Genomic DNA, 19,090 nt, shown 5'->3' on the forward strand with positions numbered 1-19,090 from the left:
AAAATTATTCATTATCAAAAAATTAAATTAAATAAGAGAAATAATTTCATTAGTTATATTGTCTTTATGTTCTCTCATGCAAAGATTCTTTACATTCAAATTTATCAATTGATAGTCATTACATTGTCCATTATCTTATTTTTACAATATCTTGTAATTAAATATCAAAGTTATAGTACAAAATAATGTTATATATTTATTTACCAAAAATTTTATTAATACTATGAAATTTTTTTAAAATAATTTGAAGCTAATTATATTAACTACTTAGGGATTGGTTGACAAAGAGAGTACTCAAATAGCCCAACAAATTGAAGCGGAATCACTCTATTTTACTCTTATTGAATTAAATAAATTAGTAGTTACACCAAAAAATGATACATATGTATTTCTTTAATACCATGAAAAAAATAAAAAAAAAGAATAGTTTGAAACCAATCATATTAACTACTTGGGGGATTTGTTGACAATGAAAGTAATCAAATAACCCATTACCCAGCAAATTGAAGCAATAAACTACATTTTAATATCTTTGGAATGCATAATATTTTAAGTTTTCAAATTTTTATTAATTTATTTAATCTTTTTTCTTAAACTAGGGATTTCTTTATCCACAATAACTCATTCAACAATAATGGTTGAACCAAATGAACCCCAAGCAGAGCACCTAAAGGAAAGTCCATAGCTCATATATCATAATCTTATTGCATGACGTTGTCATCTATGCTACCAACAATAACCAAATTGCAAATAACACACTACCAACAAAAAGGAAGAGAACAAATAGTAAAGATGAGCCAATGGCCTTGGTTGCTCCCCATGTTGCATCTGGTAGTGGCATTTGGTTGCTCCCCATGTTGGAGGGGGCAGGTTCGAGCTTCAGTGGAGAACAGATACTACATTGTAACCGAATCAGTAGTACTCAAAAAAAAAATAGTAAAGATGAAGATAATGACAATGTTACTCAAAAGAGAATTAAGAACACTTAGAGAAATTCAAATGAAAAGTAGTATTTATTTAGACTATCGATTTTACAAGGTTGCAAACATTTATTTTAGTAATAATTATAATGAATTTTCTATATTATCTTGTATTCATATACTTTGAGTTAGATATTTAAATAAAAAAATTCGACATTCAATTACCCATTTATAAACTTCTCATATATAATATTGCATTGATATACTTTCAAATATTTATTTAAATATAAACATTGGGCATTAACCCATACGCGCAATGCGCGTATAAAACTAGTAGGCTTGATACAACCCATAGCCGATTTATTTAAGCGAATGAAGCTTTTTGGTTCCCCCCCCCCCCCCCCATTTCGTTAGTTCATTAGGGTTCTGACATGTGGCCAAACAACAAAAATATGGGCGCTACCCAGACCATAGCGTGATTTTAAAAAAAAATTGATTTTTTTTTTTTGAATTTCTTTACTTCATTCTTATGGGGTCTGTCAAAACAATAAAAATTGTGGTCTAACCTTTTATAGTCCATTTTCTTTTAATTAATTTTTTTCTCTCAATTTCTTTACTTTGTTCAAGTTGGGATTTGTTGAACCAAACAATAAAAATTTATGTGTATCAAATATTCCATACTTAGAAGCAAAGTTTTCTTCTTTCCCCATTCTATACATAGTATTCGGACCGGCTTTGCCAATATATTTTCTTGTAATTTTGTAATCCAATAAAACAATTGATCGAATATGTTGGAAAAATAGCACTAGAATGGCATTTTAAGTGGTCATTTTGTGGTACAAATATAAGTGGGGTCCACATCCGATTTAGGTTGGGTTAAAGTGGATTCAGGTTCTTCGTAGTTAGACGAAAAGATTGATATATTGTACACTCAAAATGGATAACTGGTGAATGAGAAATTAATTCTCAAACTAGATCCATTTGAGATGGACTGTTAGTGAGAATAAATTTTCTTCTAGTGGTGGAGGTTACATACGAATTATTAATACCATGATTAATGTTATTTATTTTTTCCTCCACTATATAAGTTTCAGGTTGAGCAACTGATTTTGAACATACGACAATAGCAACTAAGCACAAAACACACAACAGAAACACTTGTTTTCTCCCTCGAAACTCTGCTCTTCTTTCGTTCACGCCACATGTGTTCATCCCGCATTCTCGTTCGCCGGGTTCCAAGTTTGAGTGCTCAACTTGTGGAGATGTATACAGTTATGGAATCTTTTTACTGGAAATGTTCACTGGAAAAAGACCCACGGATGCTTTATTTATGAATGGTGGATGTCAGAGTCTCTATGAGTATGTTGAGGTAGCATTATCAGAGCAAGTGATGAAAATTGTTGACCCATTGCTTCTAGCATGCCTAGAAAGCAACCTTGGAATAAGACAGAATAAAGAGTTGGAGAATCATGTCAATTTGGTGGAAATTGAAGAGAGCAAGGTGCATAACTTCTTTATCTCCATCTTCAAAATTGGGCTCAATTGTGCTTCAAAATTACCAATGGATCGCATGCATATGAATGAAGTGAGTAGGGAATTACAGAAGATTAAGAAGGCCTTCTTTGCATAAAATTAAGCAAAATTGTGACATTATTCAGTATCTCCATTTGTAGCAATTAAGAAAAGCTTGTTTTCCAATTTGCCTAATATATGTTGTTCTAAATTTCTTTTGACTTAAACTTTTATTGGATTCTTCTTTTGTTGTATTATGATTGAGAACGAGCTCCAAGTATTATGTGTGTTCTTATATTAAATATTGTGATTTGGTTGAAATTTTGTATATTAATTAGAGTATAACTATTTCTATTAAGTTGGCGTAAGGTATAATATGCACAATTAGTCAACTAATTAACCTAATAACATAAGTTCATAAAAAATAAAACTGTACTAAAAAGATCTTGTGTAATGGACTCGATCAAGAGTGTTCATAAGAATTAAACTCGTGACTTTCAAATACAAAAATTATGTTCCACCACCCACCATTAATAAATACAGTAGAAATCGAACAGCATAAAGACAAATTAAAACAAAAAAAAAAAACAAATATAAAGAGACTAGATATAAAACTAAAAAGAAAAGCTAAAGTCGCATGTTGAGTCCATTTTGGCGGAACATCCCATCCTTCGTGCACTATATATATAATATAGTACTCCAAAAGAAAAGTGACACACCCATTGCTGGAAATAGATTTGTAGGCAAATTGCCAAACACCGTAGCTAACCTCTCGTCCAAACTCTCTGTTTTGAGTTTAGCGGGAAATAAATTTTAAGGAACAATACCAATTGGAATAAATAATCTGGTTAGCTTGATTGATTTAGACCTAAATGATGACCATTTATTAGTTATTCCTAGTGAGATAGGTGACTTAAAAATTCTACAAGTACTAGACTTGCAAAAAAACCAATTCATTGGAAAAATACCACTTGTTCTTTTAATATCACCTCTCTATCTATCTTCTCTGTATATGGAGAACAGGTTGCAGAGTGTGGTTTGATACCCCTTCTGTCTTTCCGTAAACATTCTTGCTCGTGATTTAATGAATTAATTTTTTGCCTTCAAAAATTAAAAGTCCTATAGGATTCAAACAGCTAACCATTTCATATTATTATAAGTAAATAATAGCCTTACCAAATTGACTTTTGCTTAAATTTTGGTATAATTGATATATATACATTATTGAAACTATCCCCATGTGGCCCAACCACTATATCTATATGGTTTTTCTTCGTCAACCAATCTATGCACCACGGTATAATAAATTGAGTTTGAAATTTTATTATATTTTATAATTTAACAATAAAATTTCTACCAACATAATAAGAGCAAATAAAGATGAGCCCTTAAAAAAGAAACTAAAAAATGTTAGTGTAACGGTGGATAGAAATAAATGGTTCATAATATTTTGATTTTAGTATTTTTTTATTAACTTTTCATACTTTATCCTCTATTATATCATTTATTTATTTAAATACATTTGCATTTCATGCGTGTAAACTATAGTAACGGAATATTTCGTTAACTATATATTATGCTATTTTTTAAACTTTAAGATTTTGTGTTGCAAAAATTATGCTTGTGTACTATCCAGTGAGAGTGTTTTCCTCTAAAATTGTTATTGCACCAGTTAATTTTATGAAAAATTATGACATACAGGTCATAGTTATGTATTATTGAAATATTTACTTTTATGAAAAATTTGATAATCTTATATTGATATAAGCAATGATATTTATAAATTCTGAAACACTGATTTCCGGATTAATGATTATGATATCATGTCGTTAATTAAATATAATGATGTTAAATCAATTGATTCAGGTGGATTAATGGATTATGCATATATGTTCTTTCCAGTGAGCTCTGCTGTTAGCTTGTCTCATACTATGTCTCATACTAATAAGAAAGTAATATATTTCATTTTATTATTTTCTGGAACAACTCTAGCCAGGCCTCATTCTACTGATCTATCGACCAATGAATAAAAGTTGAAACACAAAGGCCTTGTTTGGTAAATACTAAATAGTGGATCCGCCAAGATTTTGACCGATCCGTCAATTTTGACGTTTTGACTTAATCCGTCAACTCTACCCGAGGTGCATTTTAAGTGAAGTTCAACTATTAGGAGGTAATTCGGTCTAGATTGTCAATAGTTGACCGGTTCAAACTAAGAAAAATTAATAGATAGGTTTCATAAGGAGTTGAACTTAGAATCTTGTGATTATCAAACTAATTGTTCGACCAACTTGCAGGTTGGAGTTGCCCCTATAGAGTAGGACTTGATATTTTTGGTGAATTAATAGAAAATGTCTCTTCTACGTTTCGTATCGTGTGATTCTCCACTCCTTCCGCTTAATTACTCTTTTTGAGTTCGTCAAAGTCCTGTTGAGCATAAATAATATATAAACATAAATGTGCAATCCAATTATCAATTTAAACTTTTAGTTGAGATGGAGCACATGTTTTAATTTTACAAAAAAAAGAAAAAAAAAAAAAGAAACTATGTGGTCATGGGTTTGAGCATAAATAATATATAAACATGCTTCAATTAGTCCTTATCTTGTTATTTTCAAGCTAAGTTATTGCCTAGGCCAGTAGGCACGCCCCCCATATGTTTGAAAAGTCAAATAGCATTATTTTCAATTAATTATAATTAGGATAACAATGCTAGCTCAAAATTGAATTGGTCATCACAGGCTGTGACGGACTTACTACAATTCCATTTCTAAGTCAGATTGTTCGAAGTGATATTTTATTCCTCGGCTTTATCTTTGTAATACGTTGTCTTCGGATCTTTATTAAGCTATGGTTAATTTAAAAAAAAAAAAAAAGAAAGTACAAGAGCATTCCACATCATAATTAGACAAGAGATAATACTTGATATAGGGCTTGGATCAGAAGTCAAGGTGCTTGGGAGGTGAATGAAATTTGAGCCAATTAATACAATCAATTTTTGCGAGCTAGCCATGGGGGACCATCCATCACCTGTCACACACACTTATCACTTATTTTTTTGGTAAATTCACCTGGTCTTTCTTCGTCCGTTTAACGGTGCGGGTCAATTTTTGCAGCTGGCCATAGGGGACAATCCATCACCTCTCACTTATTTTTTTGGTAAATTCATCGAACCCAAGTTCTCCCAAAATTCTTCTCCATAAAAAAAAGCTCACTTGTCACTTGAGCTACCCATTGGGTTACACATATCACTTATGGCATGAATATAAGCACTATATAATACTCCATTGCCAGTCGTGAGGAAACCATTGCATATCACTCTCTTATTGAGCTGATGAAGATGAAGCAAGAGAAAGCCGCCATATCACTCTCTTATTATTTTTCATCATCACCCGCACTTTGTACTCTTCATCATCTTCTGTTTTGCCTAATATGTTTTACCCAGCTTCCCACTTTCACCATATCAGTAATTCAACTCTCAAATGAAACCGATAGAATTGCTCTTTTAGATTTTAAACACCAGATTTCTTATGATCCACATGGAGTGTTACTTAGCTCCTGGAATGACTCCGTGCATCACTGTGATTGGCCAGGAGTGAGTTGCGGTCGTCGACACCAACGAGTTGTGGCTTTGGAGCTTCCTGAGATGGGGTTAGCGGGAACCATATCTCCTCATATTGGAAATTTGACATTTCTCAGGGTTGTTGATCTTAATAGCAATGGATTGCATGGTCAAATTCCTGGAGAAATTGGTCGTCTGTTTCGACTGAGATACCTCAACTTGTATACCAATGGACTGACAGGAGAACTAGCTGCGGTTAATCTTAGTAGCTGTCCACGGATTAGGACAATCAACATGGCCAAAAATAGACTGCGAGGTAAGCTTCCAATAATAGTACCGTGCTAATTTGAAGAAGCTACTGGTACACATAGTGCTGTTAACGAACCGAACATAAACGAACAGAGGCCGTTTCTTGTTCGTTTGTTAATTCGTGTTCGTTTGTTAAGGATTTTAAAAATTCAGTTCGTGTTTGTTTATTAAGCATTCATTATTGTTTTTTAAATTAACGAACACGCTCACTTCGTGAAGGTTAACAAAAATGTTCGTTAACAATCACGTTCATGAACATTGAATAACCAAACAGCTGCATAGGTTCATGACCACAATTCGTTCCTGAACAACATGTAATATAGTTCATGAACATTATATATATATGTTTGTAAACATGTTCGTGAACATTATTAACTAACACAAGTAAGATTGTTAACTATCTCTTAGCAAACGAGCTTACCACTATTCAAACTCTGTTTGTTTATGAAGCAAGCTCCAAATTTTGTTTGTTAATGTTTGTTTAATTTAACAAACGAACGCTTATCGAACACGAACACGAGTAGTTTGTTGAAAGCTTTGTTCGCTAACACCCCTAAGTACCAGGGACAACTCAGCCGAGCTGATCAAACTGTTAACCTGATAACCACAAGGTTATTGGTTCGACCTCCAACATGAGTAGTTTATTGACCTATTCTTGTGTAGCGACTGAGGGTTTTCCTCGCCACTCAAAAACAAGCTACTATTTTTTTTTGAATACTATTGATTCTGTTACAATGTAGTATATGTTCATACATACTTTTCTCAATTAACTGAAGCACAAAAAGCCAACGCCCCCACTGGGGATTGAAATTTATTCTCACTAAAACTTAAACCAAATTGCAGGTAGAATCCCTCCAACTTTTGGGAATTTTTCATTGCTTCAAGAACTATCCTTGCATCGAAATTATTTGGAGGGAAACATTCCTACTGAGATTACACAGTGTAGGGATTTAAGAATCCTTTCGCTTGGCAGCTGCAATCTGAGTGGTACACTGTCTTCTACTTTCTTCAATATGACTTCCATTAGACAGTTTATAACAGGGGTTAACTCTCTTCAAGGAACCATTCCAAGCAACATAGCAGACACAATGCCTAACTTGGAAATATTCTATTTTGGGGCCAACAAATTCCATGGAACTATCCCTATTTCATTTCCCAATGCCTCTAAGCTTCAATATCTTGAGATGTCACAAAACTATTTTGAAGGAAAAGTTCCAGATAATATTGGAAAGTTAAAAGATCTTCGGTTCTTGAACCTCGAGAAAAATTTGCTTGGTGGCAATGATCCCTTCAATGACTTGGCTTTCATAACCTCTCTCTCAAATTGTAGTTATTTAGATGATTTGTCCATTGATAAAAATAAATTTGAAGGTAAATTGCCAAACTCCATATCAAACCTCTCATCCAAAATCTCTGCTATACGTTTAGGGAGAAATAAGATATCTGGAACAATACCCATAGGAATAAAAAATCTAGATAGCTTGTTGGCTTTAGGCATGGAAGAAAACTATTTATCAGGGGCTATTCCCAGGGAGATAGGTGTCTTACATAAACTACAAGTTTTGCGTTTTGAAGAAAACAAATTCTCCGGAGAAATTCCATCTACTCTGTATAATCTCACATCTTTAGCTGAATTGAGCTTTATAAACAACAATTTAGAAGGCAAAATACCTCCGGACATAGAAAATTTTAGGAAAATGAATAAATTAGGCTTGTCCAGTAATAGATTCGATGGCTCCATTCCTGAGCATGTTTTTAGCTTGCCTGCCTTGTCTATGATCCTTGACCTCTCTAGTAATTCATTTAGTGGCCTGTTGTCTTCTGCGGTGGGAAAACTTAAATCACTAAATGCCTTGGACATTTCTAGAAACAAGTTATTGGGCAAAATTCCAGAAACAATTGGGGATTGTTTGAACCTCGAATATCTTGATATGCATGCCAATCTCTTTGAAGGAAAAATTCCAACTTCTTTGGTTTCCCTGAAAAGCATTAGCTACTTGGATATCTCAAACAACAAGTTGACTGGAGAGATACCCAGAGAATTCCAAAACCTCCGCTTCTTGCAACATTTGAACCTTTCCTTCAATGATCTAGAAGGGGAGGTACCAACAGCTGGAGTGTTTGCTGTGGTAGCCAATGTATCATTGCTTGGAAACAAAAAGCTATGTGGTGGTATACCTGAGCTAAAGCTACCTCCATGTCCTGTGAAGAAAAGAAATCGTAGAAAGCATCTAAAGCTTATGATTGTTATCGTCACGTGTGTTAGTGTGGCTCTGGTCCTTGCATCCCTTCTATCGTTGCTCTGGAAGAGGGAAAAAAAGAAGCAGTCTTCTAAGCTATCCAAAGTTGAAAAGCTATCCAAGATAGCTTATAGGGACTTGCACCGAGCAACCGATGGCTTTTCCGAGATAAATTTGATTGGTTCTGGAAGCTTTGGCTCTGTTTACAAAGGAAGATTTGAGCAAGGTGGGGAAGAAACATATGCAGTTAAGGTACTTGACCTCCTAAAGGATGGAGCTTCAAAGAGTTTTCTTGCAGAATGTAAAGTGTTAAGGAACATACGCCATCGAAATCTCGTTCCAATTTTGACATGCTGCTCGAGCTGTGATTTTGCAGGTAATGAATTCAAAGCCCTAGTTTATGAATTTATGGAAAATGGGGATTTGGATACATGGTTACATACACATGCAGCTAATGCAAGGACAAATGTTCTTAGTGTTCTTCAAAGGTTAAACATTGCAATTGATGTAGCTTCTGCGTTGCATTATCTCCATGATGATTGTGAGCCAGTGGTTGTTCATTGTGATCTAAAACCAAGCAACATTCTACTTGACAAAGACTTAACTGCTCATGTTGGAGACTTTGGAATATCAAGACTTTATTCACGAACAATTGAAAATTTATCTGGAGAACAGACAATTACTGTTGGATTAAAGGGGTCAATTGGTTATGTTCCACCGGGTAAGAATACTATTAATAAAAGTTTTACCACGTACAAGTTTTAATTTCGTAGCTAGGCTAAGTGAAAATAAAATTATATTCATGTATAGTATCTTATGTTTATGAAATTCTTTCCCCAACTATGAAAAAAATGCTCTACTAATTATCATGTTTGATTTCTTTTTCTTCATAAATTATTTTGTCCTAGAATACGGGATAGGGGCAAAGGCATCCCCATTTGGAGACATTTATAGCTTTGGAATCCTTTTGTTAGAAATGTTCACAGCAAAGAGACCCATAGATGATTTATTCAATGGCGAAAGTAGCAGGCTTTGTGAGTATGTGGAGATGGCATTGTCGGAAGAGGTTATGAAGATAATAGACCCATTGCTAACAACATGCCAAGGAAGTAGCCATGGAATAACACCGGATGCAGGGTTGGAGAATGATGGCAATTTAGTGGGAATTGAAGAGACGAAGATGCATAGCTTCTTCATCTCCATCTTCAAAATTGGGCTCACTTGTGCTTCAAGATCACCAATGGATCGCACACATATGAATGAAGTGAGCAGAGAATTACACAAGATTAAGAGGGCTTTCTTTGCATAAAATTAAGCAAACATGTCTTGTGACATACACTATTTCTGTTGGTGAACTATAGTTAGCAATTTATAAGCTAAGTTAAAGTCCAATTTTCTTTATGTGCTCGTCATATTTTGCATCTAGATGATAATACCTGTTTAACTTAAGTCCTATTTTGTATTTCATGTTGATATATCTTTATATGTGTTAGTTGAATTTTGTTTAATTTAGTCATGCTCACTACTTCTATTTATTAATTTTTCATTACTAATGACTAATTATTTGTTGTTATTATTAATATTGCATATTACACGCCATAACCCAATATCCAAACAACAACAAACTAACTTCTTGTACTTATAGTAGCTACAATCATTATTGTAGAAGCTTCCATAAAAGCCGGGAATTCATAGCTTTGGTTTAGGAGAGGCAGAAACATAGGAAAGAAAGTGGCGGTTTTGCATTAAAGTTTGCATAACCTCCTTAGGTAATCCAATCCAAACTTCTACTGCTCCACCAATGGTGTCTAAGAAAAGCACCGTTGAATTCTTGAGCAAATTCACCACCAGTCTTGGCTTCCCCCACCCGAAATCAACATCGTAATAGGGTTGTCTACACAAACTGCTTGTGTACAACGTTGTTGAACACCCTTTGTTGCGCACCATTTCATGACCTCTGGCAAACGCCGCGCGCAACAACCCTCCTTCGCCGTAAATCTTCCTCGCCGCTCCGTCGTTCACGGCTCGGAGAGAATCGCGTATTTTCTCCACCAATTGTTCGGCGGTTACGACGGTGCCGTCTTTCGCCGCCTCGCAGTGAACGGTGGCTCCGTAGGCTAAGCTCCCTAGACAGTTGGGCGGCAGCGGCGGCTCCATCCTGCTCCGCATGTTCACCATGCAGGATAACGGCACAGTTTGAGTTGGAGGAGTTGCGTTTATCACAGCCGCCCATACTAACGCCGTTAACGCCTCAGCGCGAGACGGGCATTGAAGAGACCCCTTGTTGTTTTCCTTACATATTAATTCTTCTCTGAGTTGGGCTATGGCGTTGGCTGGAATGACGAACCTTTTAACAATCATGTGTTTCTCTTCCTTCTCAATTGCCTCTGCCGCCATCTTCACTGATCGTTCAATGGCAGAAGTATCCTTCAATGGAGGGAATAAGATGCTAGATTGATCCGAAACGAATCCATTCCCATTCACAGCACAGCCACGGTTAATGGATGCCCAGGTTTCAAAGAAGATGGCCACGGCTGAAGCATCGGCTATGGCGTGTGAAACGAAAAACCCAAAACCCATTCCCCCGCAGCTGAACCGGTTCACCTGAACCGCCACCAGTACCTTTCCTACCGGTTGGGGCTCATAAACCTTTCCAATAGGAATCAGCTGCTTAATCTTCTCCATCTCAGGATTCTCCAGTAAACAAGACATGATTTCAGCAACATCGGCCACAATAAACTCGACACCTTCGTCGTTACATTCAATTGTTACCTTATCCTCCTTCACCCTCCCCGCCAGCGGGTACATTAGAGACAGGGTTTTGGAGAGTGATTTCTTCAGCTCATCAATGGTATTGGTATGATCATGAGAATAAGCTCCGGAGGAGGAGTCGTAGAAGAAGACGAATGGAACCCTAACGTTGAGAGCTAGTTGATCAATAAAAGAGAGTTTGTAATTCTTGAGACTTTGAGGAGTGGGAGAAGATGGCCTCACTATTTCCTTGCTCCGAACTTCAACTTTCATGGCTAAGCTAGCTGCTAAATATCCGATACAATTAAGGTAGACAAGATTATATTGGATGATAGAAGAAGCTCCACCACTATGGCCTTTATAATGGCTTAATAATCTGCTCCAGATCAGAGATTGCAACCCATGTGTTCATTAAATTGTATATCTGCAATCCCTATATTCTCCGGAATTTGAATTGGATTAATTTATAGTATGCATGGAACTTGCAAGGATTAATATATTATAAAGAGTTGGACAACTCAGCTAAAGGCGTCTCCAACCATCCATTTTAATTTTTAATAGGTTTTTGCAAGCTTTTAGGCTTTTTTGCTTCACTTTTGTCTTGATTTGCTCAAATGATAGATCCATTTTTACCGGTTAATCATGCCCAATTTAGAGGACTCAATATCTATTTTTGACCTTTGTTGCTTAACAAATAAATAAATATTCTGCAATTAAGCTCACATTCCTTCATGCCTCTTTTTACCTTGCATAAAATTCATCAGTTTTTTCCTAAATCACAAACCACAATTGAAGAGGGCAAGACTCTTCCTTCACTAATTTTAGACTTCCCCCAAATTTTTTGATTATCAAAGTTGTAATTTACTTTTCACTTCTCTCTCTTAATTAATTGAGCATCATTATACTTTTGATATGGTGTCATTTATTTACAAGAACTTGGCAACAAAAATCCAAAAGACGGCCTTGATCAAGACCATTGAAAACATGCACTATTCTTTGACTCTCATGTAAAAGTATTTTAGTCATCTTCTTAGCATCACCTAGGTTCTCATTAACTCCAATTGCATCCAAAATATAATGCCCCAAAATCACACTATTCTCCTCAACTCAACAATTTATGCACCTAAAGCTATAAACAAAGGAATGAAGACACTTTCGCATAAAATCAAAGTATTTATCACTCAAAATAAGTCTATATATGGGTAAAACATGGACATGAATGCACTTATCAGTGCCCACAAAGAGTTTATCATATTGGGTGTAACTCCACACTAGATTGTTAGATCTTGATTCTAGATCATTGCTCACAATTTATCATATAGATACCAATTTTACGTATAGGTGAGTGATTTCCAAATACGATTTACTTATTGTGTGTATATTCTTTTTAATTTAAAAATGGTTGAACGTGTACAGTGTATGCATTTCTAATATTTTTGTATGTGTATGTGCATAACCATAAACGCATAAGACATATGCGTTTTTCGGCAAAAACTTGTGCGAGATCATCTCATGGGTCTCAGTCCGTGAGACGGGTCGAATCTTTGATTATCCGTCTCACGGATTGAGACCGTGAGACCGTGAGACGGTCCATACAAACGTTACTCGCGTCAAATACACGTGTTATGCGTTTGAAGTATATTGTACACATGCAACTTTTTTTTTTTTTTTAAATACCCTCTTTTTTCCTTTGTTCCTATGTATATATTGTGGATTTGTACTTTTGTCAGTATACTATGGACCCAAGTCCATCTTACAAGGTGAACTCGGGTCCATCTTGTAAGGTAAATTAAACGATCTGTGTTCAAAATACATAATTTATGAATGCTTACTTTCTTGCCTATGTTTCTGCCTCTCCTAAACCAAAGCTATGAATTCCCCATTACTCTTTAAAACAAATAATATATATATGGACGCTTCTACAATTCTCATTGGATAAAATAATAGGATGATAGTCGTTTAATGAGTAATATAATAATATTTATGAAAATTTTTACTAATAGATAAAGTGTAACTTTATTTCACATTGTTCACGATTAGCCCCACCTCAAATGTATTCATACTTGTAACCCAAATCATGAGATTAAGTGTTTGAATTAGTGAAATTTACTAACGAATTATGATTGGTATTAAGCATCTATTTAATTTGTTGTTAAATCTTTTAGTATTGGCAAAAACTTGTGTGAGACGGATCGGGTCGGATCGGATCAAGATGCGAATATAATACTTATATGCTCAAATGTAATACTAATCAAGAATAAAATTTTTGTTACTTATAAGGGTAAATGTAATACTTTTAAGGGGAAATATAATACTTTTACATTTCGATTTAAAAGTATTACATTTTTCCTCAAAAGTATTATACTTTTCCTTATAAGTATGGGGCACTTGTCAACATTACTTATTATAAAAAATGTATTACATTTTCTCTTCTAATTAACAAAAATTGTATTCTTGATTAATATTATATTTGAGTATATAAGTATGAAATTTACACATACAAGTATGAAATTTGCATGTTGCTTCGACTCGACCTAACCCATCCCACGAATAAGGATCCGTGAGACGGTCTGACCCTTTAGTATTTTACGGCAAAAAGACCAACATATAATTTTTTGGGTGATGGCTGTAGTACTCTTTGTGAATATGTTGAGGCGGCAGTGCCGGATGAAGTGATGAAGATTGTTGACCTAAAGCAAATCCTACGATTCGAAGCAAATACTCTGTGGAAATCAGTTTCTCTACAACCGTTTAACATGGAAATCAGTTGAAGAATCTCTGAAATTTGGGAAAGAAAATGGTGAGCTCCAAGGACGAATCAGCTACGACATCGACAAGTCGTCCGGCGAAGTTTCGGACTCATTCCAACCTCTACTCTGAAGGAGAGAAGGTCCTAGCTTACCATAGCCCTCGCATCTATGAAGCTAAGGCAAGTCTCTCTTCTCTGTCAGTAACCAAGATATTAGCTAATTTTTCTCAACAAATTTTGAATTAACATATACTTATCTTCATAATTTCATTTCTTTTCACTGCTTAAATTGAATGTATTAGTGCAGAGCATCTTTTGAAGCTAAACTCTTTGGTAGAATACTGCAATTGCTTGAATTTTCACTACTATTCTTGGTTGTGCTGCAGTTTGGGTTAATTATGTCATAATTACTAGCTATCCCCAAGTGTCATAATTCAATACACACCACATGAGAGACAATATGCCCATATGAATATTGCGAGAATACATGATGAAATAGAGAAATTGCTTATCGGGAAAGAGCTTAGCAAAAATAAAGTTCGATTTTTAAAAATTTTGAAACTCATGAAGTAGTAATGAACTCCATTCTCACTTCTCAGTCACCCATGGTTGAAAGTTGAAACATGTGTGGGGGAAATATGCTTATTTGGAGCTGACTGTTTAAACCAAACCTCCTTAAATAAATTTAGAATACAAGCATGCACATTTACTGATGGGCATTTGTTACAGAAAATATGCAATGAAGAACAAAATACTCAGAGATGGAATAAAGAGAAGGAGATATCGTGAAATGACGCAAATGCCCCTCTCTCAAACGGCCTTCAAACGGAAATACAGACGGAGGACTAAAATTGTCCCCGTCACAATAACTATGTCCATAAATTGTTTGATTTTTTTATGGAGGACTAAAATTGTCTTTGCCACCATAAGTCTAGAACTAAAAAAGGAATTGACTCAAAGGAAAAACAAAGGGTAATTTAAAAATAAAAAAAATAAATTTGCATGTGTACTAGGCTAGCCTTATCTGCAAATTATTCTGTAAAGGCTAGTCCTCCTTACAATATGAACTCATACATAATTTACCTACTAATCGGGCTAGTATTATCGGGTTATTGGGTATATCGATTCCAGCTAATCGTTTTTTTATAAAGTTCAAATTTTTTCGCCTTAACCCTAAAACATTAGACTGCCGAGCTTAACAAACGCGTTCAACTAAAAATTTCGACATTTTCAAATTAAAATTCTAAACTTTCCATTTTAATAAACTAGCGCACCTACATTAACAAATATAAACTTATACACCATTCGATCAGTCTGAACATTCATTTTCAAATTTTAAATAAAAAAATTAATATTTGGCTTACACTATAATATACGGAATAATATTTATAATAAGTTTTATTTTTCTTTATTTATTTTCCTAAAGTATTTTATTTTATAATAAATTTATTAATATAATCTTAAAATTTTATTTAAAAACTTATTAAAAAATACGGAGTACTAAAGACGAGCTTCATATAAAGTCTATGTATATTTTGTTCCACATCACTTATGTAATAAAGAATAACTTTGAGTGACTCGAACTATTGCGCTAGCTCACTAAATTTTGACCTAGCCCATTCGAACCATCGGACTTATTAGTGGCAAATTATGCTATGAACCCGGGTCCACCTTGCAAGGTGGACGCATGTCCATATTCACAATTTAAAAACTCTATGTTCACAATTTTAGAATTTTATGTTCACAATTTTAGAACTATATATTCACAATTTTAAATTATAAAAATGTATATTGCAGCGGATCACATAAAAAAAATTACGCAAAATAAAATGATGTTGTTTTTAGACCGTGATCCACACAAGTGTTTGGACCTATTGAATTTCAAACACATTTATCAACAAATAAATAAACAATGCTTCCGTGATGACATACTCAATATAAACAAAATATTAATAATCTCGAGTACTAGTAGGCTATTATATAGTTTCATAGATTCGTTATTTGTGTGGATCCGTACGCCTTAATTTAACAATGATCGGTGGTTAGTGTATGTTTAGATTGGAGTGAATGGTTATGATAATAAATTCAAGGACATATATCTCTCCTTAACAGCGCATTTGGTTGGAGGGAATTACAATTCTAATCTACTTAATTTCCACCTAATTCTAAATATAACAAAATTCTTTCGTTTGGTTGGAGGGAATGGTAATTCCACGAAATTGCAATTCCCTCATTTTTCATGGATTTAGAATCCCATGGCCACCTAGGATTTTAATTCCATGGATTTTAGGAAGACAAAAAGATAATTCTAAGACAAAATTACTCATCCTATTTTTTAACATAAAATTGATGTCTGACATTCCCTTCTAAATTATAGTCTATATTATTCTTCGACTTCTCTTTGTGTATGTTCATTTAAATCTTTATATGCAACAAATATTCAAAATTTACATTCTTTATATGCATTATTTATATACAACTTTTGTGTATGTTCATTTGAATTTTTTATGTGTAGAACTATTCAAAATTTGCATTCTTTATATGCAACAACTCTAAGTCTCTAACCATTTGTGAATTAATTTGTCAATTATAAATAATAATAATAACAACAACAACCATGGGCATTTTGGACTTTATACTACTTATTCCCTCTCAATTCTCATGTATACCAAACATTAGAACTGAAATTCCTAGTAATTGTATTCCTGCGAACCAAACACTAGAATTTAAACTCCACTTTATTCTCGCATTATTCTTTTTCCACGGAATTGCAATTTTTTTCCCACCTAATTCTTACCGTCCAACCAAATACCCTGTAAATTCAATTAGTTTCAATTCAATGATCAATAACTACACCTAAACATACAAATGAATAACCAAATTGACCTTAAATTTGACAAAGTTAAATGGACCTAAAGCACAAAAACCACGTACCTTAAGAAGGAAAACTATGAACTTTAAATTTGACTTAGATGCAAAATAATCAAATTGCCACCGCATGTTTTTTATTCATTGTTGATCCTACATGTTTATTTAGCCAAAATCAATGACTCTCATTTAACCGCACAATCGCACAGGAGCCCCTCACCCGCAAGCCAACTTATATTGACAATACTGAATATAAACAAAATATTAATAATCTCGACTACTATTAGGCTATTACATAGTTTAATACATTCCTTATTTGTGTGGATTCGTACGCCTTAATTTAATAATGATTTCGTGGTTAGTGTAAGTTTGGATGGAGTGAATGGTTATGATTATAAATTCAAGGACATATATCTCTCCTTAAATTCAATTAATTTCACTTCAATCCTCAATCAATTCTAGCTTGTATAGTATCGAAATATAGCAGCCATGAAAGTTGAAGTTCGGAGCAAAGAAATAGTGAGGCCATCTTCTCCCACTCCTCAAAGTCTCAAGACTTACAAACTCTCTTTTCTGGATCAACTAGCTCTCAACATCAAGATTCCAGACGTCATCTTCTACGATTCCCCCGGAGCTTATTCTCATGAGTATATCAACACCATTGATGAGCTGAAGAAATCACTCTCCAAAACCCTGTCTCTAATGTACCCGCTGGCGGGGAGGGTGAAGGAGGACAAGGTAACAATCGAATGTAACGACGAAGGTGTCGAGTTTATTGTTGCCGATGTTGCTGATGAAATCATGTCTTGTTTACTGGAGAATCCTGATGAAATGGAGAAGATTAAGCACCTGATTCCTAATGCAAGGGTTTACGAGCCCCAACCGGTAGGAAAGGTTTTGCTGGCGGTTCAGGTGAACCGGTTTAGCTGCGGGGGAATAGCTATTGGGTTTTTCGTTTCACACGCCATTGCCGATGGTTTAGTCGCTGCCATCTTCTTTGAAACGTGGGGTTCCATTAACCGCGGCTGTGATATGAATGGGAATGGATTTGTTTCCGATCAACCTAGCATCTTATTCCCTCCTTTGACGGATACTTCTGTCGTTGAACGATCAGTGAGGATGGCGGCTGAGGCAATCGAGCAGGAAGACAAATCCAAGGTTATTAAAAGATTCGTCATTCCTGCTGACGCCGTAGCCCAACTCAGAGAAGAATTGATATGTAAGGAAAACAACAAGAGGTTTCGTCCGTCTCGCACAGAAGCGTTAACGGCGTTAGTATGGGCGGCAGTGATAAACGCAACCCCTCCAACTCAAACCGTGCCGTTATCCTGCATGGTCAACTTGCGGGGCAGGATGGAGCCGCCGCTGCCGCCCAACTGTCTAGGGAGCTTAGCCTACGGAGCCACCGTCCACTGCGAGGCCGCGAAAGACGGCACCGTCGTAACCGCCGTTCAATTGGTGGGGAAAATACGCGAGTCTCTCCGAGCGGTCAACGACGGAGCGGCGAGGAAGATGTACGGCGAAGGAGGGTTGTTGCAAACGGCGTTTGTGAGAGGTCATGAAATTGTGCGCAACAAAAGTTCTTCAACGTTGTACACAAGTAGTATGCTTAGACAACCTTATTACGATATTGACTTCGGTTGGGGAAAGCCAAGATTGGTGGTCACTATGCTCAAGAATTCAACGGTGCTTTTCATAGACGCCATTGGTGGAGCAGTGGAAGTGTGGATTGGATTGCCTAAGGAGGTTATGCATACTTTAATGCAAAACCGCCACTTTCTTGCCTATATTTCTGCCCCTCCTAAACCAAAGCTATGAATTCCCCTCCACTCTTTAAAACAAATAATATTTATAGAAGCTTCTATAATAGTATAATACCCATTGGGAAAAATAATAGGATGATATATAGTCCATTAATGGGTAATATGATAATAATAATTATAGAAGCTTCTACAATAATGATTGTAGATAGGGTGAGTAGGGGAAGTAAGTTTGTTGTTCTTTGAATATTGAGGTTATGGCATGTAATATATGCAATAATAATAACAAGTAATTAGTCATTAGTCATGAAATTAAAAATTAATAAATAGAAGTGAGTATGACTAAACAAAATTCTACTAGCACATATAAACATATATAAAAGAGAGTTTGTAATTCTTGAGACTTTGAGGAGTGGGAG

At 35.1% G+C, this 19,090-nt stretch overlaps 3 protein-coding genes across 3 annotated transcripts; 2 read left to right on the forward strand and 1 right to left on the reverse strand.

Moving 5' to 3' along the window:
* Positions 1-5,774: 5,774 nt before the first annotated feature.
* LOC116024963 (LRR receptor-like serine/threonine-protein kinase EFR) lies at positions 5,775-10,055 on the forward strand. The gene is made up of 3 exons (XM_031266006.1): positions 5,775-6,310; positions 7,147-9,264; positions 9,452-10,055. The coding sequence occupies exons 1-3, from the start codon at positions 6,079-6,081 to the stop codon at positions 9,850-9,852; spliced, it is 2,751 nt and encodes a 916-aa protein (XP_031121866.1). The 5' UTR covers positions 5,775-6,078; the 3' UTR covers positions 9,853-10,055.
* Positions 10,056-10,232: 177 nt separating this feature from the next.
* On the reverse strand, positions 10,233-11,567 carry LOC116025405 (vinorine synthase-like). The gene has a single exon (XM_031266626.1). It carries the CDS (start codon positions 11,565-11,567, stop codon positions 10,233-10,235), a length of 1,335 nt encoding a protein of 444 aa, XP_031122486.1.
* Positions 11,568-17,400: 5,833 nt separating this feature from the next.
* Positions 17,401-18,729, forward strand: LOC116025406 (vinorine synthase-like). The gene has a single exon (XM_031266627.1). The coding sequence runs from the start codon at positions 17,401-17,403 to the stop codon at positions 18,727-18,729; it is 1,329 nt and encodes a 442-aa protein (XP_031122487.1).
* Positions 18,730-19,090: the final 361 nt, after the last annotated feature.

This window comes from Ipomoea triloba, chromosome 7 (genome assembly GCF_003576645.1).
Source record: "Ipomoea triloba cultivar NCNSP0323 chromosome 7, ASM357664v1".
NCBI classification, from domain to species: domain Eukaryota; kingdom Viridiplantae; phylum Streptophyta; class Magnoliopsida; order Solanales; family Convolvulaceae; genus Ipomoea; species Ipomoea triloba.

Coding starts and splice junctions, on each gene's coding strand:
- LOC116024963 (XM_031266006.1), top strand. CDS start 6,079: ATGGGGTTAGCGGGAACCATATCTCCTCATATTGGAAATTTGACATTT. Junction 6,311..7,146: donor GGCCAAAAATAGACTGCGAG/GTAAGCTTCCAA, acceptor ACCAAATTGCAG/GTAGAATCCCTCCAACTTTT. Junction 9,265..9,451: donor AATTGGTTATGTTCCACCGG/GTAAGAATACTA, acceptor ATTTTGTCCTAG/AATACGGGATAGGGGCAAAG.
- LOC116025405 (XM_031266626.1), bottom strand. CDS start 11,567: ATGAAAGTTGAAGTTCGGAGCAAGGAAATAGTGAGGCCATCTTCTCCC.
- LOC116025406 (XM_031266627.1), top strand. CDS start 17,401: ATGAAAGTTGAAGTTCGGAGCAAAGAAATAGTGAGGCCATCTTCTCCC.